Below are 27,800 nucleotides of genomic sequence, written 5' to 3'. Positions count from 1 at the left end.
ATGGCAGAGCAGCTCTCACCCTTTCCAATAAAATCTCTTGCTTTGTCAACAAAAATTGTCCATGTGTCTCCTTGGACAATTCATTTCTGAGTGTTAGACAAGGGCCCACTCTCGAGCCATGGAAGGGGTCCCCCTTCCTGCAACAAAAATTCTGGAGAAGGGCTGGGGGACAGGCAGTGGCGAGGACAGGACCCAAGCCGGTCCCTCAGGTTCTGGTTCACACCCGCACACCACACCCATTCCTGGGTCTGTCTGTCGCATCTCCACCTTCCAGACAGTTCCTTAGCTAGCTGCCCCTAGCCTCGGCTCTTCTCTGGGACTGCGCACAGGACCCGCAGGCTCTCAGCCCAGTGCTGCCCTCCTCTGGAGGTAGGCGAGACGGGGACAGCGTGAGGAGGACACGGGGGCAGGCAAACAAAGGAAGACCCCTTTCCCAGGGCTGGCTGTACCCCTTTCCCAGCAACATTCGGCCTGACATAAAGGGTCCTGCAAGACTCAGCCACCACTCACCTCTCTAGCCCCAGATTCTGCCACAGCACGGACACCCACTTTTTACTCCAGGAACCCTGACCTCACACGTTCCCCCAGGTGACAGCACCCTTCACACCCTCAAGCCTTCGTGTGTTCTTCTCCGTCAACAAGGGTGCTGTCTCCCGAGGGACTCCTGACTACCTCCTCCTCAATCCTTTGAGTCTTAGCAAAAAATGTTTCCTCTGACCACCCTGTCCCATTCCCCTGTAAATTCTGGTACTTTCTAGGATTCATGCCCCTCCTATCCCATTGCCATGAAAATACTTGTCACCCTGCACTGGGACTCTCTCTTTTCAAATGTCTGAGCTTCACCAGAGCAGAGATCGAGGCTCTTCGACTTTTCAACCCTGAGGGCACAGGCTGTGAATTTATGAATCCAATTTAAAACCCTACTCCAACACTTTCTGTCTGTGTGATACTGGGCAGGTCACTCCCCTTCTCTGATCTTTAATTATTTCCTCTGGAAAGTGAGGGTGACAAATTCCACCTGATGGGTTTGGAAGACACCAAAGATTCCCTTTCCCTCATGGTAATGAGCATCTGTTCCCTTCCATTTTTATCTTGAATCTTCAACATTCACTGGAGTTTACACACTTAGAGGCACTAGAATTGTTGATCAGCAACTAGTAATGGTGGTTAATATTTATCAGTGCATGTCACTTGCCAGGTCTGGTTTGTGGACAGTCTCAGTGAACTCTCTCAGTCACAATGGGCTATAGGAATGGATAAAAAAGAAACTTATATGACAGTGACAAGGGAGGTCGCAACTCAAGGCGCTGTAACACATAACCAATCCGCAGTATATTCTCACTTGTAGTGGACACCATTGTTGGCCTGCCCAGGTCCCCTCAGATTCTTCTTACCAGTTCTGTGCACCCAACACTCAGCTTCTGAGTGTTTTATGCATTAATCATGCCTTTTTATTTTCTGTATTTCTGGAGCTTTGACATCTGGGGCTTTGCTGATGGAGGGGCTGCCCCTTCCAGGGCTGGCCAATTCTTAGAGGTAAGAAAGGACTCACACCTAAGCATGCCCTTCACATGCAAACCAACCAACCCAGAGCCTATACCTCAAACCACTTTCTCTATGGATCTCTATATTTCAGGCCACTATTCATCTGCCCCTCCAAGGCCAAGTTCCAGGTAACTGGGGACAACTCTTACACCCCAGGGCCTGCTGATATTATTCAAAGTAGACAATCCTAAGTTACAGATCTTTGGCACAACTGTTATTTCCCAAGGAAACCACAATAAAGACTCTCGGGTCCAAGTTTCTCCTCTTCCTCTCTACCTCCTGACCCTGGGGCTTTTCCATATAGCCCTGCATAGCTTGGCAATGCCCCCTGCCTTTGGGACCTGTGAAAATAACAAACAGTTTTTTCACTGGCAATTGTCTCCTGATCTATTGGCCTCACTATACCTGAATAATAATAAAACCTATATTTTAAAGCAGTTTGCTGCTAACAACTTACCCTGCAACTTTGTTTCCAGGACTGCTGTTGGGCTCAAGGTGCCTGAGAGTTTATTTCTTGCCCCCTTCTTGTGACCTGTGGCCCACGATTGCCTTAGAGGCATATAGTGGCAAGTCTCCCAAGATAGCCTCCAATGACCATGCCCCCAAAATTCATACATTTGTGTAGTATTCTCTCACACTCAGCCTGGGCTGCCCCAACTTACATTAAGGAGCAGAATGTGGTGGAAGCGACACTGTGCCAGTTTCAAGCTTAGTCTTTAAAAAATCGGAAGTTTCTGCTTCCTTCCCCGAGGAATGCTCACTTTGGGGAGCCCTGAGCTACCAAGTAAGGGGTCCAGCTACCTATTGGAGAAAGAAACCACATGGAGAGGGAGAGAAGTGAATGAGAGAAGTCCAGATATCCCACAGTCCAGTAGAATCATGCCTCCTAGCCATCCCTACCAAGGGGCTAGATGCATCTGAGTGCGCCATCTTGGATGTTATAGCCCAGCTGGGCCCTAAGATGACTGTGGCTTTAGTTGATGCTGTATGGTGCCAAAGAACCACGTCACTGAGCCCAGTCAATCCATGGAATTGTGAACAATTAGAGGCAGTCCCAGGTGGCGCTAGTGGTAAAGAACCCACCTGCCAATGCAGGAGACGTAAGAGAAGCAGTTTCCATCCCCGGGTCAGGAAGATCCCCTGGAGAAGGAAATGGCAGCCCACTCTAGTATTCTTGCCTGGAAAACCCCTTGGACAGAGGAACCTGGTGGGCTACAGGCCATGGAGTCGCAAAGAGCTGGACACGACTGAAGAGACTTAACACACATGGAGTTGAGAACAATCTAAATCTTGGGGTGGTTTGTTATTCAGCAATAATAAACCCAAGCAGGAATTTCCATTTGCCTCAGAGGCCCAGTTCCCTTTGCTTCAAGGTGGGGACGACTCTACAACTTGTTTTATCCTCCAGAGCTCCCCACGGGATCAGGCTGAGGTTGGGACTTCACCTGACATCACACCCTTGCTAGTCTTCTTCCTCATCACTGTTCTGTTTCATCTATTCCTTTATTGCTTTCTCCTGGGAGCATGTCTTTACTAAATCATGGACACAAGGATCTTGTCTCAGATTCTGCTTCTAAGAGAATCTGACCTCAAATTCATGACACATCTGATTTTTCTCATCTCCAATCAGAAGCCAAGGGTCTGGCAGACTATTCTCTCTTCCCACTCATCCCTGTCTTCCTGTTGCATCCAAAAAAGCAGAGACCGCCTTCCAGGCTCCCCAGCAACAGGCACCCATCTAGTCGGTGAGATGTGGGGGTGATAGTGTGGAACAAAAACATCCATGAGGTCGCCGAAGGAAGCATCAAGCAGCTTGTTTGTCCTGGTCAGCAGCAAATGAAGCCTCTTTGCTCCCAACAACACAAGCACAGAGGGGATCATATGGAGGTCAGGCAGAAGTTAGGAGGGTGGCATGTCAGCAGCAGTGCAGGGGCCACGTGGAGATGAGAGTTGTCTCTGATTTTGTGTCTGTGGTGGGAGGGGCTCTGCTAGTTGTTCCAACTGCCTCTGCCCACCCATCCCCCCCCAACACAGAGCCTATCTCTGTGACCTCTCCATCCCCACCAGTTTGCAGTCCCTGGAAACCCCAAAATCCATCACCATGGATCCTCCAGCAGGTCCCACAGCCTGGTGCCACTGGAATCAGATAAGTCAGCAGAGAAAATGCTGGGGGCTGGGGGTCCACAGCCCAGCGGGGGACCCCCACTCAGAGCCTCCAGCCAATCCAAGGAGTCCGTGGGGCCCCTGGGAGAGGGGGACGGGGAATTCGTGGGGGACGGAAGTGAGGAAGAGAAGACAGAAGAGAGGCCTTCAGAGTCCGGGGAGGGGGACAGCATGTCGAAGGAGCCAGGAAAGTCCAAGGGGATGGCGGGCAGCGGGTCTGCAGGGGAAGAAATGCAGCGTGAGCTCAGGAAGGCAGAGGTCCGGACCCTATTTGTCCTTTCCAGGAGTCTAGGTCCCCAGACCACTCCTAAGACCCAGGAATCCAGAATCTTGGACCGCGTCCCCCTTTTCCTCAAATCTAGCAGTTCGGCTCTTACCTTCAGGCTCCACCTGATCCTCCAGGATGTCATCAATGCCCCGGTTCGGAAGCAGCTGCGGACAGGGAGCAGCAGCGTAAACCTGGGACTCCAGCCTGATCCTGTCTGAGACCCTAGGCCCGCTCTCTCTCACCTGCGCTCTGCGGATCGCTTCCTGCAGCTCCTCCTCCAGGGTCAGGGCTGTTGAGGCCGGTGCTGAAGAAGGGACCGGCACTGGAGCTGGAGTTGGAGCCTGAGCCGTCGTCGCAACCGGAACCGGAGCCGAAGCCGAAGCAGTCACCAGGGTTTCCGCGGCACGTGGAGGAAGCGGCGAATGAGATGTTGGACTCAGCTTGAACTGGAACCGCGAAGAAGGATGGTTTCCATAAGCCGCGCCCACTGGGGGTTAACCCCACCCACTCGCCACCTGTGGTTCCACCCCCTGGCCCGCGCCCCGCCCGGCACCCCCTTTGGCCCCCTTTCTTTCATTGGCTTCCCTTCTCCTAAGATCCTCCCCCTTGGCTCTTAACCACGCCCCCACACTTTATTGGCTGTTCTTTTCTCGGCTTGCAGGCCCATCCCGCTTTGGCTTCTCTTCATTGGTCCATGCACGCAGCCCCGCCCTCACCGAGCACGCACTCCGGGAGGCTCCCAAAGCCTTGGGCCTGAAGCGAGGCCAGGGGGCGCCCGCCGGACTGTCCCCGCGCCGAGCCTTCGGCCGTTCGCGGGGCGGGGCGCCGCCGCGCATGCGCTCCAGAAGCACTGACTTGGTACCGGACACCGGGAGGCCCCGCAGCCGCAGCTGCTGCCGGAGCTCTGAGACCTAGAGTGGGAGGCGGGGAGAGGACGTGCTAGGCGGGCTCCGGGGCGCAGGTGGGGGTTTGCTGGGGCTGGACATTTGGAAGCTGAGAGAGGACGAACTGGGGACCCGAATCTCCAACGGAGCAAAGGCTGTAGGGTTAGACTTCTGAATCCCCTACTGAATAACCTCGGAAGTTACTCCCCAAACTCACCGTCAGCTCCTCCAGTTTGAGGGTCTGAAGTTCCAACTTGTGTGGCAGGGGCGAGGGGCTGGGGACTCCTGGTGGGGCGGGAGTGAGGGGTATGGGCTTCATCCTGGCAATAGTTTCCAGGGGGAAACAGATGTTAGAAGGAGCAGAGAGAGAAAAGGCATTCTGGAGTCCTCAAAGGCATGGGTTCATGAAGATGCGGGAAAGTGAGGGACCCAAGTTCTGGGGCTCTGAGCAAGCAAACAGGGAGGCTAGTTCCCATGCATGGAAGAAGAGGAACTGAGGGGAGAGGGGTCAGACTCTTGGGTAGGAGGTCAGGATTCCTGGGAACTGAAGGAAGAGGGGGCTGAGGACCTGGACTCTTGGGTCCTGGAGGAGGAGGTAGCTGGGGGCCAGAACTTCCCGGAGAACAAAAATGGGGGTCATACCTAGGAGGTGGCTGCTGTGAGGTTGTCCCTTCCCACAGAGGCGGTCCAGAGGGATCCAAGGCCGACCCTTCAACCTGGGGGTCTGCCCGGCACCCTTGTCTTGGCTCTGGGGGTATGTACTGGTGGTATGTCAAGTTCCCCTTGGGCTTGGGCTCCCTCCAGTGTTGGGAGGTCTTGGGAGACTCCTGAAAGAGCAGGTATGATGTCATATGCTAATGCTTCATTCCTGCTCTCCTGTCCCGGAGCCCCATGCAAAGTATGGGGTCGGCTTGTAACCATCAGCGAGGAGCAAAATGGGTAGCAGCAAGGAGAACCAAGGCTAGACTCTCAGGGGGACTTCCCTTCACTCTGATAGAGACTCACCTTCTTCAGGGACCTCCAAGGGCAGGGTTTCGGCTCAGGAAGAAGGACTCCAGGGTTTAAGAGGAAAGGGGCTGGGCCCAATGGGGAGGCTGGGGCCAGAGCCAGAGCTGGATCTGCAGCTGAGATCCATGGATCGGGATCCAAGACTGGAGAGGCGCCGAAAAACCCTGAAAGGGCTGCAGGCAGCAAGCCAGGGAGGGAGAAACAAGGCTGTGTGGGAAAGAGGGCTCTGGAGGCTCCAGCCCCCAAGTGCAGAAGGACAGATGTGGGGAGTGAAAACCAAGTGGTGGGAGCTAAGTGCCTGGATTCCTGGATCTCAGGGCAGAAGTGCTAGGGATCCAGACTTTTACATTCTCAAGAAAGGCAGGAATCTCATCCTCAGCCATCAAGGGGTGTGGTAACAGGATCCCAGATTTCTGAGGTTTTGCTGGGAGAGGGGTGGAGCCAGAACTCCGGGTTCTTGGGGAGAGAGAGAAGCTGAAAGTCACATCCTGAGATTTGTATGTGTGCCAAGTGTGGAGTCTGGGATGCCTATCTTCTCCCAAGAAACAGGATCTGGATTCATGCATTTCACTGGAGTGGGAAAAGCCCAAGAGCAGGAAGAGAAGCTCCTAGCGGTGGGGCAGCTGGGGATCTGTACCCGTGGGTCCTGGGGAAGGACAGGAAGGGACCACAATGAACCCTGGGGCATAGAGACTGGGCTCAGGAACCAAAGCAAGATGTGTGGCAGCTGCCCCCCCAGGGTGCCCTAAGGGAAGTGGGGCCACCATTCCCTCCCCTTCAGGGCCCACACTTACTCAGGTCCTGATACCGTCTGTGGATCCGAAGCTGAAGAACTGTGGAAGGAGTGGGAGGAGAGAGGCGGGAAGGGAGTATCCAAGAGCCTGGCCTGGCAGGCGAGTGTGAGCTGCAGTTGTTGGCGGGACACGTGTGTCCAGCCCCCTTACACACCCCGTGCAGGCGGGTGGGCAGGCAGCCTGCTCCCTTCCCGGGCCTCCTGCCTGCTCCCTGCCAGCACAGCAGCTAAGGCCAGAGCTGTTCTGGGGCGGGGAGCCAGCCAGTGTGCAGGCAGGAGGCAGCCTGCCCCCCGACTTGCCCCCTTTGCAAGCCTGCGCCCACCCCATCCTCTGCCCAACTTCCATCTTAGTGTCTGTGCTTTGTTGCCTCCTTTTATCTGTGCATCCTGCTTTGCACATGCCCACTCCCTACTTCTCAGCCTCCCTTCAGTCACCCCTTTTGCACACCAACCTCTAAACACGTATTTCCCTGGGCTCTAGTTTTGCATTTATACCACTTTTATACACTAGTGCCCTTTGCTACTCTTCACCCTTGCCTCACCATCTTGGCACACATCCAGCCACATTAACACACTTGGTTGTCCACTAGGGATTTCACCCCCAGTTTTGGAGCCAGGATCTCTCTTTGCACGTTTCTTTGTGCACATGTACTCTTGCACACTCCTTGCTCTCTGGTTCCTGGTGTCTTTGCACCCACCCAACCACAGAAGCAGACTCGTCTGAACCCTCAAGTATGCTCTGTCTACTCTGGACTTGGCCTCCAGGTGTACACCCACTTGCACACTTGCCACCTGCGCTGGGACCTGAAATGCCACCTTTGATGCTTTCAAGGCTTGAGAGCTCACTGTCCCCTCACCCGCAGTTCCACTCTGAAGTCCCCACTGTGGACACTCTTCTGCTTTGAGCACTTGTCACTTTAAGCCCCTGTTCCTTTGCGGTCCTAGGTCCTCTGCACACGCACCCCTGGCCGCCCACTCCCCCCCGCACTCTTCAAGTGAGCATTGCATCAGCCATTTGCACACTCTCTGTAAACCAGAACTCCACCCCTTTACTGAGGCCTCCTTTCTACACAAATAATGTTTTGCATGGACAACACATGCCTCTTGGGGGTCACCCACATCGCCCAGCGGTGCATACTCCCAGATTGAGAGTATATTCCCAGGACCAGGAGGATCCCTTCCCAACGTGCACAGAAAGAAATCTCTCACCAGATCGGAACTTGGAGCGAATGATTTGGGAGCGCTGGGAGGAAGCCGCCAGAGTCATTGCCAAGGCTGGGATGGGGACCTGGACTGGGTAGGGTGGAGGGGGTGGAGGCAGGGTCAGAGTGGAGGTCAGGAGGCGTACCCTGCGTGTGAACGCAGCAGGGAAAGGGCCTGAGGAACCTAGAGACGGGAGCGGCCTCGGGCCATACCTTTTGGATCCTGGGAGTGGAGGGGATTGGGGGCCCAGACTCCTGGGTGTGAGAGAGGACACGCCGAGGGCCCCAATTCCTGGAGCCTGGGGGAAGAAGCACCTGAGGCCTGGGACTCCTGGGTTCTAAGAAGGAGGGCAATGGTGGCCTGGACTCCGGGTCTATGAAAGGAGATGGAGGGAAAAGGGGGTGAAGGGCAGGAACTCAATATTCTAAGGGGCCTAGAATACAATAACCTTGATCAAGAGGGGAAGCGAGGATCCGACAGGTCCCTAGGGAGTGGAAGGGTCCCTGACACTTGCATTTGAGAAGGGTGCAGGGGCATGGGTGGGCGTCAGCCATCACGGTTTGTGGGGAAGGGACTGGGATCACAGAGGTGACAGGAGAGTTAAGGCGGGTTCCCCTCCCAGCCCCTATCCCAGGGGCTTCTCACCAGGTGGAATCTGCGCAGAGGTGCTCTGGAGTGGGTCGAGTCCGGTGGTCAAGGCTGGAGGCCGCAGGCTCCGCCCTACCAGCCTGGGACCGCCTCGGACCCCACCCTTTTGGGGGCGTGTCGGGAGCGGCTTGGGGGGGAGGGGCGGGGTAGACAGGAGCCCCTCCCGGCGTCCTGAGAAGGGGAGGGAGCACGGGCTGGGAGGGGCTGGGGCGGGGCGGACGTCGGGGTTCCCAGCTCACTCCTCCTCCGCGTCCTGGGGCTGCGGGGTCGGACTGGGCAGCGGCGGGCAGACTGACAGAGGCAGGTGCCAAGAGAGGAGCTCAGGGTGAGCAGCAGCGGCAGGTGGTTTTGCCCCGACCCTGCAGACAGGTGCCACCTGTCGCTTACTTTTTCCCTGACGCAGCAGCAGGAGTCGGATTCGCAGGAGGGGGGGGGATGGTTCAAACTGGAGCCCCAACCTCCTGGGTCTGAGGGAGGAGGGGACTGGAGAGCTAAATTCCTGGGTTTGAAGGAAAAGAGGCAGAGGCTTGAACTCCTGGGCCCAAGAGAGGAGTGGGTTGGGGGCCCAGATTTTCGGATGTGAGGGAGGAGGGACTCAAGAACAGGGACAAGAGGTGTTGAGACTCATCTGGGTGCCCGGGCACAAAGGTCCAGAAGGGGCTTGGGAACCCAAACTCCTGGGTCTGAGGGAAGAGGTTGGAGTATGGGCTATGGGGGTCGAAGGGAGCGTTGGCTGTTTCCCACTGGCAGGACTGATCTTTAGCTGAACAAGTTTAGCGATCCGTCCTGAGGTGCGTGGGAGGTTCCAGCACTCCTGGGTTGGATTACAAGCAAGAGGGCAAGCTGAGGCCGTGGCTATAAATACCTCGTGGATTCGGCAGGAGCCCAATGCTCCAGGCAAGGGCCCTGGTGACTTATTTCACAAAAAAATCATCACTGCTACCGCTCCAGAGTCTTAACAAGCAAGGCGTTGCCAATACCACAGATGCCTTTATTGTTCCTGGCACTCAAAACCCCAACCTACCTTCCCACTGTCCCATCCTTTGCTACCCCCAAACTCAAACTCCCAGCATTCCACGCGGAGAAAAACTACAACTCCCAGAAAGCTCTGCGCTCAGGCGGGCTCTAGAGGTTAGAAGCCGATGAATTTTCAAGGTTCGCGCGCTCTTTTGCTATTGGTTCTCAAGGAGGCGTGGCCACAGGAGGTCCATGGCGGTGATTGGCCGGCAGTTCCTGCTGCTCAAGATCCCAGAGGAGGCGGCGGAGTCTGCGAAGTTCACGGTGAAGGGCATCATCTGTCACAGGACCCGTGAGGCTGAGGCGCGAGCTACCCAAGGGCAGGATGAGGGGAGGATGGGAAGAGAAGCTTTCGAAGATGTCCCCTAAGAGACGAAAGAACACAGAGTTCAATTCTGAAAATGGGTGTGAGGCAGCAATCTCAGGGAGGGCCGAGGCTACCTCATGCCGGAAGGAAGGAAAAACTTAACACCCAGCAACTCCTGGAGCAGGGTCCCTTCGAACGTGACTCTTGGAGTTCCCAAGCATCATGGGAATTATAGTTCAGACTCTGAAAGGCCACCGTTGCCTGGAAAACGGGCCATGTACTTGGGTTCTTGAGTCCGCGAGGACGAAAGGAGGAAGGGCTGGGAATTTTGTTTCACAGATTCCTTAGAGCTGAGGGGCCTGGAGCCTGGCCTCTTAGGTGAGGGAGGTCGTTTGTGGGGGGAAAGAGGCTGGAGGCCTAACCCCTGGGAAAAAATAAGGAGCTGGGGGCTTGATCTCCTGTATCCTGTGGGAGAATCCTGTATCCTGGAATCCAGCACTTAGATCCTTAGATCCAGGGGGGAGGAGAGAGATAGGAAGAAGGAGGGCTTGGAGCTATGGACTCCTAGGTCCTGAGGACAGAGGAAAGCTGACCGCCCCGATGCCCCTGTCCATATTTCTCCTCACCTGTGTCCACAGCATCTCGCTCTGCAGGGGGAGGATCCCAGGCAGGTGGAGGACCACGGCCAGGACCCAGCTGGTAGTGGCTGAGCAGATGGTGGAGCTGAGCAGGGGTCAGTGTAGGGTGGTCAGTTCGTAGGCTGCTCCATGAAGCCTGGTAGGAAGACGAGGTGAGAAATCTACAGTCATTATGGGACAGCTGAGAAATCCTAAGTGGAAGGCCCTCTACAGGGGGCGTGGATGTAGTGGGTAGAAACTGGTGTCTCTGCAATGTCTTCCAAGACAATGTGAGGCCTGGCTATCACCAAAGTGAAGGTGGGAAAGGGCCTACTCTCAACTTTAAAAAAGAAAAATGTGATTTGCTTCAGAATACACGAGGAAGTAGAAGTAGGCGGTTGTGGAGAAGAAACAAATTGACCATTAGTTTATGTTATTGTGTGCATATATGTTCATCATATAAGTTCATTCGACTGTGGCTACTTTTTGTATCTGTTTGAAAATTTCTGTACCTAACCTAGATCTAGGCAACAGAATCATCAATGTGGTTAAAAACAGAGACTGAACCCAGGTTGCCTGGCAATTCATTGCCTTCTGGCAAACCACAGTGCCTCAGTTTCTTCACCTGTAAATCAGAGAACAGGAACTACCCAACAGGGTTGTTATGAGGATACAAAAAGGCAAGCATGTCTAAGGGAGGGGACCCTGGAAACTATTATTAATAACTCCCACTGGGATTCAGATGTAGCCAAATTCAGACATTGATGTGGCTGGCTTCCTTCTAGCTGCCAATGCATCATCCATGGTGTCTGAGTTGGGATTAGGGATAACAGAGCCCAAGGGGAGAGCCAAGGGTAAGCTGAATACAGAGAATGGGTGAGTGGGGTTGGAGACTCAGAGGTCGGGGATCAGGAGTCACCTTGAGCAAGGAGGTGCGAGGCACACAAAGCAGGTTCACAGCTATGGAGAGTTTCCGGAAGAACTCAGTGGCAATGTCACCCAGCCCAGCCCCCTGCAGCCAGTCCAAGACAAGATCCAGGTTGGTTCGGATTTGGACAGCTCGGGACCATTGATAGAAAGGTCGGCCTTGACCTGTGGGGGAAGAGTATGAGAAGCAATTGGTGCATGGATCCTGCCCTCCTGCCTCCCAGACCTTTCCTATCCTTCAGTTTGGGATCTGGAGCATGCTCTCCAGAGTTTCTAAGGATGAGGTCTGAGCCTGTGATGTGTCTTAACTGACACAAGTCTCAGTGGTTCCTGTCTCTGCCTCCCAACCCCTTTCCAGTCCAACCCTCACCTCGTTCCATCAGCGAGTTGAGAAGGGATGCATTGGAGAAGAAGAACAAGTAGCCAAAAGTCTGAGACACAAGGTCTGGGTGCAATTCGCACTGGCTGGTCAGTTCCAGGGCTGCTTGAAACACACCCAGGGTAGGTCTCAACCCTGGAGGCATGGCCCCCAGTTCAGCACCAGGCCCCGGCAACTCTGCTCCAGCTGTAAAAGGGTTACTATCCAGGAGAGCAGGCAGTGTTGAATACAGAGTCTGAGGAAATACAGAGATGCAAGCAAGAGATTGGACTACACCTCCCTGGAAGCTTCAAGGTAGTGGAGCATGAAGATACTAGGGAGCTCCACCAAAGGCTTCTGGGAATTGTAGTCCATTCTACTTTCAACACCCTAAAGGTCTCCATAAGCAAATTCCTCCTTTCCAAATGGGTTCCTAGCATTCATCAGGCCTGGGATACCTCAAGTTTAAGAAAGGCTTTCCAGAAGTGTCTTGGGTATTTTAAGACCACCTCTGGTACCTTACAGGACCTGTAGTTCTCAACAGAGACAGCTCAAGGAGAACAAAGGACATTGAACAAAGAGGCTCCCTTCAATCAAAGATTTATTTATCCAGAATTCCCGAAGGAAAGGAAAAGAATGGAGAGTCAGGAAGTGGGAGTGGGGTGGCAATTAGCCAGTGGAAAGTGAGATCAGGCCAAGGACAGGAAATGAGGTCAGAGCCAAAGAAGAAACAAACCCACACTTGGCAGGGATGTACAGGAAGTAAAGCCTTGGAGGAAAGAGCTTCACAAATCAAGGCTGCTCAAGAAATATAGAGACTATCTGTCCCAAAAGATCCCCTTTCATTTCACAGCTAAGGAATCAGGCTTATGATAAGCCAGAAACCCTGGGAATTCCAATAAGCAATGTTGAGTTCAAGAGTGGTGGCAGGGGACTGGGGCAGAAAGCAGGTCCTGCAGGATGGGCACTCCAGGGATAAAAAGGTTTGTGATTCAGAAAAGAGAATGAAGGGAATTCCCTGGTAGTCCAATGACTAGGACTCTGCACTTTCACTGCTGAGGGTGTGAAAAGACAGACTGCTGAGAGTATGGGTTCAGTCCATGGTTGGGGAACTAAGATCCCACAAGCTGAACATTATGGCCAAAAAAAAAAAAAAAAAAACTATTAAAAAAGTTTTAAAGGAAAAGAAAAAAACATTTTTTTTTTTAAAGAAAAAGGAATGAACTCAAAGCTATAGGAAGTGAGGTCTGCAAACACAGAAAGGCCTGCTTAAAGAGGTTTAGTTTAAATAACAGTGCCTAGTTCTATTTGATATCTATCTATCATCTATCAAACTTATCAGTGACTTAGGAGTGGACTTATAAAAAAGGAGCTTGAGAAAGTAGAAATGGTGATATAGCCAGACAGCAAAGTCAGCCAATCAAGAGAGGATAGTTGCAGAGACAAGAAGTCAGAAAGGCAGGAAGTGATGTAATCTCAAACAGGAAGCAGTCTCAGAACAGCAAAGTAGGCGGGTGGTCTGTGGGGACATGGGAAGTGATGTCAGAGAAGCGGGGAATCTTGTTAGGTCAAATAGGAAGTGACATCAGAGAAATGTGATATAGTTCAAACAGGAAGTGATCCCATGCCAAACAGGAGGCAATACCTTGGTGAGGTAGTAGACAGACTGCTGGAAGGTACACATGATGACCTCATCCAGGAGGGCCATTGCCTCATCACATAATTCCAAGTCATTGCAGAGTTGTGGGTCTGAAGACAGGGATAGGAGTAAGGAGAACCAGAGGTTGCCAGGCAGAAACCCAGGTCCCCAGGTGCAGGGAATGGCTGGGGGTTTGGACAAACATGGGCCTGGGTCAGGGCTCACCTTCCTGGTCGGCCTCCTTCTCCATCTCTAGCACCTTCTCCTGCACAAAGCTCAGTAGCTCCGTGGTGTTGGCCATCCATAGCATGAGTGGCCGCAACTCCACAGACACAGTCTCAGGGGTCAAGGGCACCTCAGGAACCCCCTCAGGGTGGCTGAGACAAGGGGAAAGGACCTGTAATCATTGCCCAACCCCCACCATAATGTCCAAACCCAGAGATCTGGGTCTAACTGGGGACAGAATCCAGCCCTCATTTCACAATTAGAAAAGCTGAGGCCCAAAGAAACTTGGATTACAACATGCATGGAAAGGTGAACAGAGAACTGGCTGCAAATCCTCCTGACCGCTACATCCCTCTAGACCCTTCTCCCCAGAGTTTCTCTTACTTTTCTGGCTGACGGTCTCCAATTTCCTTAATCTTTTCCTGTGGAACAGTAAGATCAGAATCAAGGTGAGGGGGATGAGGAAGAGAGGCCATGAGTTAATGCCCTGGTTTTCCTTTTGACAGAGACTCTCCTCACTTTTCAAACAGGCTCTAATCTGTACAGCAGAAACTAACACAACATTGTAAATCAACTATATTCCCCCCCAAAAAAAATTTTTTAATGAACTCTGATCCTCAAGCTTCAGAATAATCAGTTCTCTTCTTACCTTTTAAAACACACACCCCTATGATTATAAGTGGTCTGTCTCCCCTTAGATCTACTTCTGCTCAAACGGAGTTTCTTCCTACCCCTCAAAACTTCCTAAACCTTTTCTCTAACTAGGGCTCAGCTCAATAGGATGCAACTCCCCCCCCCACACACACACACTATAAATGGTTTCTCCCTAGCATATCCATTTGTCGGTCCTAGGGTTTGCTCTCCTCGGGCTTCAAGAATGGTCTCGCCCACTATGGCTCCAAGCTTCAGGACCAATGGGCTCCCCACCTCACTTCTCACAATGGTCTCTTTGATCTTTTCACCCAATGCGATCTCTAACCCCACTCCATCTCACAGAATGGTTTCTCCCATCATCCCACATCTGCAAAGACAGGTACTACTGTACCGCCTTCTCTTCAAGCGCTGTGGATGAAACCACAACTACCAGCATCCCGTGGGGCCCCTGCCCAAGCACCACCCCCTTCCTGAGGCTTTCTGGGAGATGTAGTTTTGTTCTGCCCAACTACAAAACTAAGGTTTGCGATGGCAAGAGGAGGCTGGGGCAAGGACTTGGGGCGGAGAAGAGTCTAGACGGCGGTTGGGGGAGCTCACCCAGACAGTCTCCTTGATAAGACGGGCCAGGCGACCCAGCAGGCGTGGCAGGTGGCCCAGCTCCAGCTCCCGAGCTGAATGCTGCACACAAAGCGCCAGCAGCGTGGCCGGCCCCAAGGGTGGCAGGTCCCCGGCGCCAGCGGCCGCGGTGCGCACGATCTCGCCCAGCAGCGCCTCTTCTTCGCGGGGCCGGAAGCGCAGCACGGGCTCCCGGCCGTCCAGGTAGGCCGCCAGGGCCTCGCCGCGTTCCTGCAGGCCACGACCGCACAGGCGGCAAGAGAAGGCCCAGCCGGGGCCCGGCGGCGTGGCCCCGGGGCGTGCGGGTAGCCACGGTGGTCGCGCCGGCCCCGAGCCCCCAGCACGGGGGTCCTTGTACATGAACAGGAAGTGCTCGCCCAGCCCCAGCAGGTCTCCCGGATGCAGCTCGGCCTCCCGCAGCAATAGGTACCCATTGTGCGTGACCGGGGCTCCCCGGGATGGGCGCACCATAGCCGGGGGCTCAGGACCCGCGCGCACGGTGCAGTGACGGGGCAGGATGTCCGGGGCATTGAGAAAGGTGTCCACATACGGGGCTGGGGACCCACCGCGGGCCGAGGAGTTCCCACCTCGGCCAAACACGTGCTGCTCCCGCGTCATCACATACACCACGAAGTCCTGGAGGAAAGTGAAGCTGTACTAAAGGATACTACTCCACGAGGAATGGATGTTTCCAAGGAGATACCTTTCCCACAATCGACTCTCCCATCAACCACATCTCTTGAATGAGCACTTCCAAGGAGATCTCCTGGGATCCCAAAGAACTCATTAATTACCCCACCTCCCATGAGTGGACTCTTCAAAGGCACTTCCTATGGTGAACTGTCCCGTAAGTCCATCCTGAAGACTGGATAGGAGGAAACCCCTTTCTTGACAGGGGCTCTACCATTTCCCTCCCTCAAAGGATGGATGCTTCCCAGCAGATCTTTTTCCAATGGCTTCTCCCATCTTCTCACCTCTGAAAGGACTCCTTCAAGGCAAACTCTTTTTACAGTGGGCTCTCCCATAACATTCAGCCCAAAGAATAGGTGCTTACAAGGGCACCGCATCCCCATTACTAAAATGGACTCTCCCACTAGACTCACCCTCAGTGGCCCTTCCCAAAGAAACCTTCTTTCTCCTAGGAACTCTCCCATTTCCCTACTCCTGGTCCTGAATGCCCTTCATGCCACCCCTGTGATGGAGGCTTTCAAAGACATTTCCCCTTCCAATAATAGCTGCTCTCAGTTTTCCCAAAGCAAGGATACCTTTAAAGAGACTTCCCCCTCAAACAAAGGTTTCTTCCATTATCTCCAGCCCATGAATGTACACTTCCAAAGAGACCCACTTTCTATAATGGACTCTCATTTATTTTCCCACCCCATGATGAATTCAATTCCAAGGAGACATAATTCTACAGCGGACTCACTTGTCCCCCACTCTCCCGCCATGATGGAGCATTCCAAAGGCACTCTCCCTCCCATCAATGGATGCTCTCAATATTACCATCTCCCAAAAGGACATCTCCAAGGAGATCTCCGTATAGTGGCACTTTAAGTAACCTCATCTTATAAATGGATGTTTTCAAAGAGACGCTCTTATAATGGAGTGGGCCATTTCTTCCACTAAATGAAGAGGTGTATTCCAGAAGACCTATTCCTAAAAACGACTCTCCTATCTGCATCCTATAAAAATGGAAGCACTCAGTCTGACCCCTTCCCTAAAGTACATCCACTGTTCCTCATTCACATGTGAGAAAATAGGCATCCCAATAGTCATAAACCCCCTCCTACACTGAACTCTCCCATTACCCCCACCTCATAAGTGCTCATTTCCAAAACCCCTTACTAGGTTTCTCTGGTGGTTCAGTGGTAAAGAATCTGCCTGCCAATGCAGGAGACACAGGTCCAATCCCTAATCGGGGAAGATCCCACATCCAGTGGAACAACTAAGCCCATGGGCCACAACTATTGAGCTTGTGCTCTGGAGCCCATGAGCCACAACTACTGAAGCCCGCGAGCCCTAGAGCTGGGGCTCTGCCACAAGAGAAGCCATCGCAAGGAGAAGCTCTTGCACCGCAACTAGAGAGTAACCCCCGCTCGCCACAACTGGAGAAAGCCTGTGCGAAGCAACGAAGACCCAGCACAGCCAAAAATAAATAAATAAACAAACTTTAAAATATGTATATATTTTAAATCCCCTTACTACAATATATTGTTTCATCTACCTCTCAAGAAAAATGGATCTTTACAGTCTGACCACCTTCTGAAGGTAAAACCTCCCACTCTCAGTCCCTGTCTGGAGGAAAGGGAATGGTCCAAAATACACGAACCCCCTTCTTACAAGAGGCTTTCCTGTTCCTTAACCGTCAAAGGGCTTCCTCCACTGCACTTAAAATGAACTCTCAGATTACAGACACCCATGGATAGAACTCTTATTCCTGTTCCCAAGGAATGGACACTTCCAGTGAAGTCTCTTACAAAGAAATTTCTCATGAATCCCCCCTGAAGAAATGAACATTTCCAATGTTTCCCTCTCTTCCCATAACCTACTTTCTTATACTCTCAGAATAGATCCTTCCAATTTGACCACCTTTCCACAATAGAGCCGCCGATTCGCCCACCCTGCCTGGAGGAATAAGCTGTTGTAATATATACACACCCTGTTCTACAATGAACTTTCCTTGTCCTGTTGCCCCAACAAGGAGGAGTGAATTCTTCCAATGGAAGTTCCTTGAATAGTTGTAACCTCTCACCCATATATACAGCCAAATGACCTAACCCAGTTGGATCCCTCTCTGAGAGTAAAAATGGAACTGTTCAATAAACTCCATCGCCTTCCAGAAGAGGCTTTCCCATTAGTCCCAGGGGTACCCTGGCTGTACCACTATTACCCAAAGGTGGACAAAAGCATAGGAATGATTCTCCTAATCTTTGCACCCCATGGACTGTAGCCTGCCAGGCTCCTCTGTCCATGGGATTCTCCAGGCAAGAATACTGGAGTGGGTAGCCATTCCATCCTCCAGGGGATCTTCCCATCCCAGGGATCAAACGCAGGTCTCCTGCATTACGGGCAGATTCTTTACCATCTGAGCCAGCAGGGAAGCCCTAATCATCATCATCATTAAACACACACACACACACACACACACACACGCACATGAATATTTTCAATAATACATTTCTTTAATGAAATAACTTAGCAGTGTCCCCCCAACCACTAACCCTTTCTTCCTCTCTGCTCCCCAACACTCAAACAAGTTCTCCTATCACCATTCAAATATGTAAAATAGAAGAACCAGTACCACTGGCCCCCATCGACAATGGTCAAAATCCTTCCAGAGTAAACCATCAACCTTAGAAAGTGACATAATCCACTTCTTCCAAGACCATATAGGCTTACCCAGGACAAGATTCCGTATAGCAATCAAATTACCTCCCACCCCAGGAGTTACTCTTCCATTACTCCTCCTCAAGAAATAGAGGCTTTCCAAAGGGATCGTTCTAAAATAGGCTCTCCTGGGAATTCCTTGGTGGCCTAGTGGTTAGGATTCAGGCTTGTACGGCCAAGTCCCGAGTTCAATCCCTGGTCAGGTAACTAAGATCCCGCAAGCAGCGTGATGCGGCCAATAAAAACAAAACAGGCTCTCCCAATCTTCCTGGTGGAAGACAGTGCTTTCGCCCAACTTGGAACAGAATGAGTCATCGTCTACTTAATCCCTCCGGTGAAATCCTTCTCCGAGATCTATCTGGACCCTCCCACTTTCTTCTCTGATATTATTTCCTCCTCTAGAACCTGGCTGGAACCATGTGTGTGCATGCTAAGTCGCTACAGTCGTGTCCGACTCTTTGCAGTCCTATGGACTGCAGCCTGCCAGGCTCCTCTGTCCATGGGAATTCTCCAGGCAAGAATACTGGAGTGGGTTGCCACGCCCTCCTTCAGGGGACCTTCCCGACCCAGGAATCGAACCCGTGTCTCTTACGTCTCCTGGTCTCCTGCATTGGCAGATGGGTTCTTCACCACTTGCCGGCACTACCTTCCAACAAACCTGGGGCTAAGGCGACCCACGAAATTCTGGGAGCTGTAGTTCTGCCGCCCATTCAACCAAAGGGTGGGACATAGGTCTCTCTCTGTAGGTCAGGCTGCGCTTACCTGGGCGTCCTGGTAGCCCTGCAGCAGCAGGAAATAGGGGCGGTTGCTGGGGGCCTGGATGAGGCACTGCGTCAACTGATCGAAGTCGCCGGGGTCTACAGGTCCGATTTGGGCGTCGGCTGCCCCTGGGGCCATGCTAAGTGCCTGCTGCCTGCGCTCCTGCTGCCGCCGCCGACGACCTTGCAGACTGAGCTCCGATACGCTCCGCCGCAGGGACAAGTTTTCCGAGCGCTCCTTGCCCCCGGACCCAGCCGGGGTCCCTGACCCGGACCCCGGGCCGGGGCTGGCCAGCGCCGCCCCACCGGACGCCGCCCGGGAGCGGTTCTTCTGTGGCCGCCACGAGGGGGCGCCTGTGCCTGCGGAGAGAGATGGAGAGCGATGAGACTGAGACTGGAAAGAGACAAAGGGAGAGACAGACTCAGAGAGCTAGAGATTATAGGCAGTTGGCTGCAAAGTGAGGCTGCTTCCCACATTTAGACTTTTGCATATGCTGTTCCCTGTGCCTGGAACACATGTCCTGCCTGAGTCCTACCTATCTTATAATTTCAACTCATAAATTCATTTATTCTTTCAGTTGGTATTTTTTGAACCTGTACTATGTGCCAGGCACTGTTCTAGGTGTTAGGAACTTCGCAATGAACTGAGAAGATTCTGCACCAAGGGAAAGAGAAATCACTCCTCTTGAACACCTATTCTTGACATTCTAAGTCGAAGCAAAGAAGAGCCGTGCTGGGCACTATGAAATTTGTCACACGCAGCACACTGACACCTAGCTGGTACCCAGTGGAAATGAGCTGAATGAGTGAACTGATGTGTTTCTCACTGGGCTGTGGAATCTAGGAGACGGGAACTTCACTTGTCAATGTCCCCATTGTACTCCCCAAGGGCCCTAGGTAATGTGTGGCTCACAGAAGGTGTCCAATGAATGCTTTTTTGGGGGGGAGGGGGTTGTGGAATAACGATGGTTATGATTGCCATTCTTTACTTAGCAACTACTATGTCCCAGTTGTTTTTGCTTAGTCTCTAAGTCGTGTCTGACTCTTTGTGAACCCATAGACTGTAGTCAATCAGGCTCCTCTGTCCATGGGATTTCCCGGCAAGAATATTGGTCGTGGTGGTTGAGGTGCCAAGTCTTGTCCGACTCTTGCTACCCCATGGACTGTAGCCTGCCAGGCTTCTCTGACTGTGGGATTCTCCAGGCAAGAGTACTGGAGTGGGTTGCCATTTTCTTCTCCAGGGGATCTTACCGACCCAGGGATTGAACCTGTGTCTCCTGCACTAGCAAGTGGATTCTTTACCGCAGAGCCACATGCTAGGCCCCCAGGTAGCCTGGTCGTCCGCCAGTACAAATACCTCTTCATTTCTCGTGCACTACCCTCAAGCCCCCTCTCACGGTTTACAGCCAATCTAGCCTAAAGTCACCTACTCCAAGGCCCACCCTTCTGAGGATCCACCCATTCTTAGGCCGCAATCTAATAGCTCACTTCCTTACTTTCCAAGCCTATCCTCCTTCTAGCCTCCATCCGCATAGGCCCTGTCTCTCACGAACCAATTCAGCCTTCTGGTGAGAGGCCACCTGCCATGAGGGCCACTCACCCGCCGCGCGCAATGTCTCTGCCTTCCTATCACTCCATTCCGCGGCCGGGTCCCAGCATCACAGGCTCCGCCCATCAACTATGCACCTATTCCCAAGGGCGACGTCCCGCGGCCTAGCCCATCTGGCTGACTTAGACCCTGCCCCAGCTCCGCCTTCCACTGAACACAGTGCTTTAGAGCCCGCCCAATCCTCCCCTTTCCCGCAGACCCCGCCCCCAGTCCGCCCCACCAGCTCCTCAGGCCCCGCCCACAACGACTCCGCCCCCAGACCCCGCCCGCCCTCCGCAGGCCCCGCCCCCGCAGGCCCCGCCCCCAGAGCCAGCTCACCGTCGCCGTCCGCCGCACCAAAGGCCTCCTGCTCCAGGCGGCGCGCCTCCTCGCGGCCGCGCAGCTCGAAACGCCGCGCCCAGCCTGGCCGCGCCCGCCACAGCTCCTGCACCAGCAGCGGGCGCTCTGAGTCGCCCAGCACGCGCAGGTGCTCCGCGCGCCACTCGCCGCTGCCCACGGCGCCCGCCGCGGGCCGGCCCAGGGCATCGCACAGCGCGAAAGCGTCCACGCAGCTGCTCTCGCCGGGGCCGCTGCCGGGGCTGCCGGCCAACCCGTAGCGCTCCAGCGCCTCGGCCACCAGCTCGCGCGCGGTGGAGCGCGCCGTGGCCAGCACGCTCTTGTAGTTGGCGCCCGAAGCCAACCCGGCGCCAAAGATCTTGAGGACCCCCGGGGGCGCCGTAGCGCGTGTGGCCAGTGGAGGCTCGGGGGCCACACCCGCCGCCAGTTCCGGCAACTTCTTCTCGCTGGCCCAGCGCTGCGCGGCCCCCGGGGTCCCAGGGCCTCCCGCGCCACCGGACCCCGTGGTTCCAGTGCCCGAGCCCCGAAAGAGCTGGGAGATGCGCTTGGCACGGCTCCCTGAGGCTCCCCCGGCTGCCTTGACCGCACCCACTCGCCGCAGCTCCACGTGCGGCGGCGGCGGGGGCAGCGGCTCGCTACTGCGGCTCCCCGTGTCCGAAGACGACGACCTGGGAGCCCGCCGGGGAACACAGACCCAGGAGAGAGGCCCGAAAGACATGCAGAGACGGGGATGGGGGTTAGAGAAAGAGGGAGGTGGGCAGAGGCCCAGGTGTGGAGGGGGGACCGAGACACGGAGAGGGAGGGACAGACACCCAGAGATAGTGGGGGACAGATACCCATCGATGGGCGAGAGACGCGGGGTATATGGAGATGGGGTGTGTTGGGGGTGGGCACAGGCCAGAGGCAAAGAGAGAGGGAGAGAAAATAAATAAATAAAGGCGAGTCCCGCAGAAGGAAATTCCAAGAGGTGAGCAGGGAGGGGAGGAAGGAAGGTGAATCAAACCGCTACTTCTTCTGTCCCGGTCCCCGTGTCCACGCGGCCTAAACCCATCTCCAGACCCACAACTCCCCTCGCCCGACCCTCTACCACTGGGCCTCACTGTCTCCCCACCGTCCACCATCTCACTTGCCCAGGAACTGGAGCCAGCTCTTTCCGGGTCCCTGGCATTACCCAGTGCAGGGACTGAGCCATAAACAGGGGCAGGTGGGAGGCAGATGGGGCAGGGGCTAGCGTCCTGAGGAGGTGGGCACTCACTTGACAGAGGCGGCGCTGGGCCAGCGTCGCCCCAGCTTGGCCAGCTGCTTCCTGGGAGAATTGATCCACAGGCCCACCGGGAGATGGAGCTTCCCGAAGCGGGGGCTTCCACCCTCCTTCCGTTCACCAGACAGCATGGCCCTAAGGGAGGGTGGGGAAGACCCCAGCTCCTGAGGTCTCCGGAGGTAGGGATGGGGTGGAGGGGAACCTGGACTCCTGAGTCAGAGGGAGGAGGGGTATGGGGCTCAGACTCCAGAGTCTGGTTGGAGGAGGGGATGGGAGCCCAGATTGTGGTTGCTGGGATGGAGGGTGGCTGGGGACTGACTCCTAGGTCTGAGGAAGGGAGGAGGCGACTGGACTCCTGGGTCCCCGGCTCTTACCCTGCTTCGGGTCCCGCCAGCACCCGGGGGCCCTGTCTCCGCTTGCCCTGGTTGGCTCTTGACCCCGCGGCTCCTGTTCAGCCTTTGCCTCTGCCCCAGCTCCCAGCACTGGGTGGGGGACAGGAAAAGGCCAGAGGAAACCGGCAGGAAGAGCGGGGAGGGGGCGTCCTGTGAGGGGACCGGGCCTGGGGGAGGAGATCTGGGGAAGGCTGGCCCTGCCCCACTCCTTGATTCTGGAATCACATCGCCGCCAGTTGGCCCCTTCCAGGCCCCACAGGGCCCGGGGGTCCCAGCCCCTCCTTTCTCGGACAGAAGACCATCCCCAAACTTCTCTTGGGGGTGGGGGTGGGGGAGACCAAAAGTTAGAATCAGTCCGGGGGAGTGAGTCAGATACTTAGACCACCAGATAAATATTTATTTTTCTCCTGGATTCTTTGATCTTTTCCTTTGAAACCCCCGAGTCCTAAGCAGCCCGACTGCCAGTGCTGAACCGGGACTTGATGAAATCGACCACTTTGCCAGACCGAGAGAAAAGGATCCTGATGGGAGTACGCAGAGCGGAAACAAGTTAGGTCCTCACTGAATGAGGACCACCCCTCCCGGCCTCCCTAGGTTTGATCTTATTCTAGCAGTGATCCAAGCTTCGCCCTCCTTAGGTGAGCCCGGCTCCCAAAGGCAGTCCAGCTCTCAGCGTTCCTCGGCTCGCAGACCCCCGCCTGCATTGGGTAGCGGGAAACCCCGCCTCTCACTCCAAGCCCTGCCTTCAGTGGGCGGCTCACGCGGTTAAAACGCCGGCTGTGAGCGCCACTAAGCTCCAGATCAGCACCCCGAGCAGGCGTTTTCTCAGCACTTGCTCCGGCTTCGGAGTCTGTGGCTCGACGGTTGTGTAGGGGCGATCCAAAGCCACCTCTCCCAGGGCCGTCTCATCCTGAGTTTCGGTGTTTGGTGACGGTGTCTCCTCCTGGATTCTTTTGGGCAATACTGACAGAGGAAGGGTAAGAAGCGATCCTGGGAGAGCGCTAAGGTCCTGCCAAGACCAAGGCAAGTTCTCCCCGCGGCAAGCCGCCCAGGACCCAGGCCCTCCGGGACATAATGACGCCTCCAATTGCTTGAAGCCGGGACACACCCAGAGGGGAGCCCTGGCCGGGTGACCAGGAGCCTTGCTCGGGGCAGGAAGCCACACCCTCGTGGCCTGAAGCCACACCCCTACAGGAAGTTATGCCCATAGGCCACGCCCCTGAAGCAGGCCACCCGCCTGGAACCGGGCGCCCCCCAACCTCAGGACCCTGAATCCTACTTCTCTCAACTCCGCAGCACTGACCTGTGACGTGAAAATAGATGATCGTGGCTGGACTGGATTGTACGGAACCCAGCTCGCAGCGATAGGTACCTGCATCCTTTGGACGCACCATGGTCTTGGTCAGGATGGGCTCCTTCCCCTTGGACACCAAGATCTCAGAATTGTTCTTCCAAACCTAGACCCAAGCTCAAGGGGTCACAGAGGCCTGGGGAATTCAGGGATTAGGGGAGTACAGGGGTGAGACGATCATGGGGCTTCAGTGGGGAGGTGGGAGTCCAGGGTGTACTGTTCAGGACGTGAGGTCCCAGGGGATAAAAGGAAGTCAGACTTGGTCGGTCACAGGTCATGGGCATTGTGGATGCAGGCCTGTGGATACAGGGGCTAGGGGTGCTCATACAAGCCTGATGGACTTGGAGTTCAAGGGTAACGGGAGTTGGAGGGCCCCACCCTGTAAAAGCTGTAATCGGTCAGGCCTTGAGAGATTTTATGCCAGTTGAGCTCACAGTCCAGGATCATGTCTTCCATTTGATGGACTTTGACTTCGCGCTCTGGGAATAGGGGGTTACTGTGGGGTGCTCGCTCAAGATTCTGGGCCCTCTCCCAACCCCCTTCCACTTGGTCTCTCCCTGCCTGTCCTCCTGGTCTGGCTCCAGTCTCCGCCCTCTTTAGACTCGGTTTCTCCTCTGGCTCCGCCCCCCTGGCGCCAACCACTCCAGCTGGGCCCAGCTCTCTCACCTCCGCAATTCTTAGACTTTCGACAAGCGTGAACCTGCTTCTGGCAGGTACTGCACCAGATGAGAGGCTGCAACATCAGACCTGAAAGGGCAAGATCAAGGCTGTGTTCTCCCACTAAGAGGCGGGTCTAAAAGGAGAGCGCAGGGCCAAGGGCAGGGGCGAGATCAAGAGCCAAATCTCCAAGGAGGTCAGTCAGGGGCTGGAACATAGCCCTGTAGGAAGTCGGTTCTAACCAGGCTCAGTAAAGAGTGCAAAAACTATATGACCATTTCCCCCAAGAAGTCCAAGGAATATTGGAGACCCAGGAACCTCTCGACGGGGAAAATGAGAAAACACACAGACCCAAAAAAGAGACTGGGTATTGACAGGGCAGGGATGAGGGATGGAGAACTATTTCCCATAATCGAGACTTACCACATTTGTTGGGACAAAAAGCTGCCTCGGAAGAAACAATAAAAAAAGAGAGAGAGAGCATAAGATTTATAAGTTAAAGAGGATGAGAGAAGGGGTGAAGGAACAGGCTAGGGCTGGGGCTCTTGCATTCGAGAAAGGAAAGACATGGGTATCTGGATCCTTGGGTCCGAGGGAGCAAGGGGTTGGGAGAGCTGACAGATCGGAGAAGCAGAAGGCGGGGGACAGGGACTCTAGGACTGTGAAAGGAGACGTCTGTGGTGCCAGACTCCCATCTTCTCTCACCCTCTTTTTGAAACTGAGCAGCATAGCTGGCAAAGGTATTCTTTGCCAGGTGCAACATCCATAACATCTCCTTCACGAAGAGCTCACCTGGGAAGAAGCAGGCAGACTGCCGAGTAGTCCCCACCCGCTCCCTCCTGCCCCTCCCAGATGTGAGGTACCAGAAGTTGGCCTCTGTCTGCAGAGCCTGGCATTCAGCTTTCCGGTCTTCTCAGGGTAGGACAATAAAAATGTAAAGACCGCTTAACAGAATGCTGGCTCCAGAGTCCAGTACCTGACCACCAGACCAGTGGTCACCAGCAATCACTTCCCTGAGTTTCTGGAAGCCCTCTCCGGCCCACTCTGGGCATTTACCTTTTGCATCACTATCTGTGATGCGTTTCAGATCCTTCAGCAAACTCCAGGATGCCTTTTCCAGTGTGGCCTCATCTGTGGGGGGCAGGGAGGGGCGGGGGAGAAATAACCCCCAGATTCCAAGCATTACTGTCTCATCCGCTCACCTAGTCTTAGAAACTACAGTACCCATGGGGCCAGTGGTCTGGTAAAAGAGTTACCCCACCCCATTGCCTTCTGGGATTTGTAGTTTTATTACATAAAATTGCAGGATAAAAGGTAGGGGAACTGCATTTGCCAGCCCGTGGGGAACCACAGAATCTGCATCCCACCCAGCCTTTTCCGTTCCCGAACCTAGGAGACTCTGCCTTCAGTCCTTTCTCTCCAGCACCTCCCAGCGACCCTAGCCCCAGACCCTTCCTTTCCCAGGATCCAGGAGTCAATCTCCGCCCTCACCGACAACCCCCATATAGGAGTCCTCGTCAATCGGCAGGTCCTTGAAATCTTCCACTGCCTGCTTTATCTTTTCCATCACTTTTTGGTGATACTTGGCCTCCAGGTGGCCAGGCAGGTAATCCATCTCCAAGGAGTTTAGCGCCTCCCTGACCTTTGGATCACAAATGACACAGCCCCTGGCAGGAAACAGGCAGCCGGCCAGAGTCGCCACCAGGAGGGGAAGCCTCCGCGGCTCCATTCCGACCAGAGTGCGCAGTCCGCGCCGAACTCCGGGGAGGGTCTTCTTACCCCACCCGAGAAGGTGAACGCTAAATGGAGAGAAGCGCTTCCCCGAGACTAACGGAGCCCCAGTTGTCAGGGCGCACACTTCTCATTAGAGAATCGAGGAGTCTCGAAGCACTCTACGCCCGACTCCTGACTGTTGTACACTCGAACACTAGGGTTCGCTAAAGAGCCCACGTTTTGAGAGCTTTTAGAGAGAATGACCAAGCCACGTCCTTCCAACTCTAATCTTTTCCCACGACTAAAACTAAGAATTTTGTTGGGGGTGAGGGTAAGGTTGGCTGCGTGGTAGAGAGAGGGTCACAGTCACGGTTTGCCCCTTACTAGGAATGCCCACAGCCTCCTCCTCCCGGCTACCCACGTGAGGCCCCAGATGCCCAAGAGATAGTCCCTGGAGTTTCCTTGGCCCCGCCCAGAATCCCAACTCTTAGTCTGATTGGATTGCGACAAAGGGAGGGCCCCACCTATCGCTCCATGATGTCACAGCTGCCTTTTCAGACTAGAACTTTCCCAGCATCTACCGAAGGGGAAGATCCCTGTCGGCTCTGATTTCCAGAGCCAAGGAAAGGGCTTCAAGCCTTCAGTCTCCTCCCTTCTCAGGGCCCCGACTCAGGCTTTGGGCTAGATGCCCACGGCCCTTTGGAAACCCTGTCGTCGAGCCACGAAAACGTAGAAAAAGGGCCTTTCCAGCCCTAGGACTACACTTCCCAGAAGGCCTCGGTGTCTCCCTAGCTGATTACAGCAGCCGGCCCCATAGCTTTATGGGAAATGTAGTTCAAAAATTATAATCTTTGTTCACGCCCCACTCCACCTTCTCTTTCCAGCCTCTGTGTCTGGATACCAGGGTCGCAGGGGAAAGAGGCCTGGGGGCCAATGCAGAGAGTTTCCGAGGAAGGAATTGGGTCTCTGAGACCACAAATCACACAAGTAGGGCACCAAGAAAGAAGGAACTCATGTCCCAAGAAATGAGAAGTCCCCAGAAGTTCCACATCTTTACTCCTACTCACACACCCTCATGCACACAGGTCTCTAAAAAACCTGCAGAGATGGGTTGGTGGTGTGGATTTTAATTCATACATCCCTCTCTCCCACCTACGGCAGTCGAGTAGAGACTGGTCCCCCAAAACTCCCTGAGAAAACTAGACAAGGTCTCAGATTCTCAGACAACTCTGTAATAAAGGTATCTACCTTCATTTCTTTCAAAAAGCCTCATGGAAGTCCTAAAAATCTGAGTCAATAATTCCATTCTCTGGGACTTCCCTGGTGGTCCAGTGGTTAAGACTTTGAGCTTCAAATGCAGGGGTTGCGGGTTCCATCCCTAGCTGAGCAACTAAGATCCCCCATGCTGTCCTGCATGGCCAAAATAAAAAATACCATCCTCTTGTCCAGACCCTGTGCTCCTGCC

At 54.3% G+C, this 27,800-nt stretch overlaps 3 protein-coding genes across 15 annotated transcripts; all 3 read right to left on the bottom strand.

Annotated features, from left to right (window-relative positions):
- Positions 1 to 2,817: 2,817 nt before the first annotated feature.
- MAMSTR (MEF2 activating motif and SAP domain containing transcriptional regulator) lies at positions 2,818 to 8,610 on the bottom strand. 5 transcript variants are annotated; one of them, XM_081515354.1, is made up of 11 exons: positions 8,510 to 8,586; positions 8,077 to 8,237; positions 7,871 to 7,954; positions 6,663 to 6,701; positions 5,866 to 6,041; positions 5,503 to 5,687; positions 5,078 to 5,180; positions 4,693 to 4,887; positions 4,219 to 4,422; positions 4,086 to 4,140; positions 2,818 to 3,925 (listed from the first exon to the last, which is right to left on the bottom strand). In XM_081515354.1, exons 3-11 carry the CDS (start codon positions 7,926 to 7,928, stop codon positions 3,642 to 3,644), a joined length of 1,299 nt encoding a protein of 432 aa, XP_081371480.1. In that variant the 5' UTR covers positions 7,929 to 7,954; positions 8,077 to 8,237; positions 8,510 to 8,586; the 3' UTR covers positions 2,818 to 3,641. The 5 variants fall into 5 exon arrangements, with proteins under 5 accessions (XP_081371480.1, XP_081371478.1, XP_081371479.1 ...); XM_081515352.1 differs by having other exon boundaries at positions 6,663 to 6,749; positions 8,510 to 8,559; XM_081515353.1 differs by lacking the exon at positions 8,077 to 8,237 and having other exon boundaries at positions 8,510 to 8,610.
- An 872-nt stretch (positions 8,611 to 9,482) lies between these two features.
- RASIP1 (Ras interacting protein 1) lies at positions 9,483 to 23,135 on the bottom strand. The gene is made up of 12 exons (XM_081515339.1): positions 22,597 to 23,135; positions 22,217 to 22,357; positions 20,944 to 21,629; positions 19,021 to 19,376; positions 14,854 to 15,507; positions 13,987 to 14,024; positions 13,603 to 13,754; positions 13,384 to 13,487; positions 11,751 to 11,994; positions 11,373 to 11,545; positions 10,463 to 10,610; positions 9,483 to 9,894 (listed from the first exon to the last, which is right to left on the bottom strand). Exons 2-12 carry the CDS (start codon positions 22,351 to 22,353, stop codon positions 9,695 to 9,697), a joined length of 2,892 nt encoding a protein of 963 aa, XP_081371465.1. The 5' UTR covers positions 22,354 to 22,357; positions 22,597 to 23,135; the 3' UTR covers positions 9,483 to 9,694.
- On the bottom strand, positions 22,979 to 27,654 carry IZUMO1 (izumo sperm-oocyte fusion 1). 9 transcript variants are annotated; one of them, XM_081515343.1, is made up of 10 exons: positions 27,584 to 27,654; positions 26,114 to 26,289; positions 25,679 to 25,753; positions 25,328 to 25,414; positions 25,046 to 25,066; positions 24,632 to 24,712; positions 24,344 to 24,444; positions 23,918 to 24,071; positions 23,378 to 23,577; positions 22,979 to 23,135 (listed from the first exon to the last, which is right to left on the bottom strand). In XM_081515343.1, exons 2-10 carry the CDS (start codon positions 26,235 to 26,237, stop codon positions 22,983 to 22,985), a joined length of 996 nt encoding a protein of 331 aa, XP_081371469.1. In that variant the 5' UTR covers positions 26,238 to 26,289; positions 27,584 to 27,654; the 3' UTR covers positions 22,979 to 22,982. The 9 variants fall into 9 exon arrangements, with proteins under 9 accessions (XP_081371469.1, XP_081371467.1, XP_081371470.1 ...); XM_081515341.1 differs by lacking the exon at positions 27,584 to 27,654 and having other exon boundaries at positions 22,991 to 23,135; positions 23,376 to 23,577; positions 26,114 to 26,786; XM_081515344.1 differs by lacking the exon at positions 27,584 to 27,654 and having other exon boundaries at positions 22,991 to 23,135; positions 23,376 to 23,577; positions 23,987 to 24,071; positions 26,114 to 26,786.
- Between the last annotated feature and the right edge of the window lie 146 nt (positions 27,655 to 27,800).

Source organism: Giraffa tippelskirchi, chromosome 7 (assembly GCF_054371585.1).
Source record: "Giraffa tippelskirchi isolate mGirTip1 chromosome 7, T2T-mGirTip1v1.2.pri, whole genome shotgun sequence".
Lineage (NCBI taxonomy): Eukaryota > Metazoa > Chordata > Mammalia > Artiodactyla > Giraffidae > Giraffa > Giraffa tippelskirchi.
The sequence above is the reverse complement of the archived record's forward strand: the minus strand, read 5'-3'. Positions and strand labels throughout refer to the sequence as shown.

Excerpts from the sequence above, each read along its gene's own strand:
- IZUMO1 (XM_081515341.1), bottom strand. The coding sequence starts at position 26,351 with ATGGAGCCGCGGAGGCTTCCCCTCCTGGTGGCGACTCTGGCCGGCTGC. Across the intron at positions 24,445-24,631 it reads AAAGTCTAAGAATTGCGGAG|AGCGCGAAGTCAAAGTCCAT; the intron begins GTGAGAGAGCTG and ends CCCTATTCCCAG. Across the intron at positions 24,072-24,343 it reads CCGATTACAGCTTTTACAGG|GTTTGGAAGAACAATTCTGA; the intron begins GTGGGGCCCTCC and ends GCTTGGGTCTAG.
- RASIP1 (XM_081515339.1), bottom strand. The coding sequence starts at position 22,353 with ATGCTGTCTGGTGAACGGAAGGAGGGTGGAAGCCCCCGCTTCGGGAAG. Across the intron at positions 13,755-13,986 it reads GGAGACCGTCAGCCAGAAAA|CCACCCTGAGGGGGTTCCTG; the intron begins GTAAGAGAAACT and ends CCCTTGTCTCAG. Across the intron at positions 13,488-13,602 it reads GAAGGAGGCCGACCAGGAAG|ACCCACAACTCTGCAATGAC; the intron begins GTGAGCCCTGAC and ends CCCTGTCTTCAG.
- MAMSTR (XM_081515351.1), bottom strand. The coding sequence starts at position 7,928 with ATGACTCTGGCGGCTTCCTCCCAGCGCTCCCAAATCATTCGCTCCAAG. Across the intron at positions 6,750-7,870 it reads TCGCTCCAAGTTCCGATCTG|GCTCTTGGATACTCCCTTCC; the intron begins GTGAGAGATTTC and ends CTGCCAGGCCAG. Across the intron at positions 6,042-6,662 it reads CAGACGGTATCAGGACCTGA|CCCTTTCAGGGTTTTTCGGC; the intron begins GTAAGTGTGGGC and ends TGCTGCCTGCAG.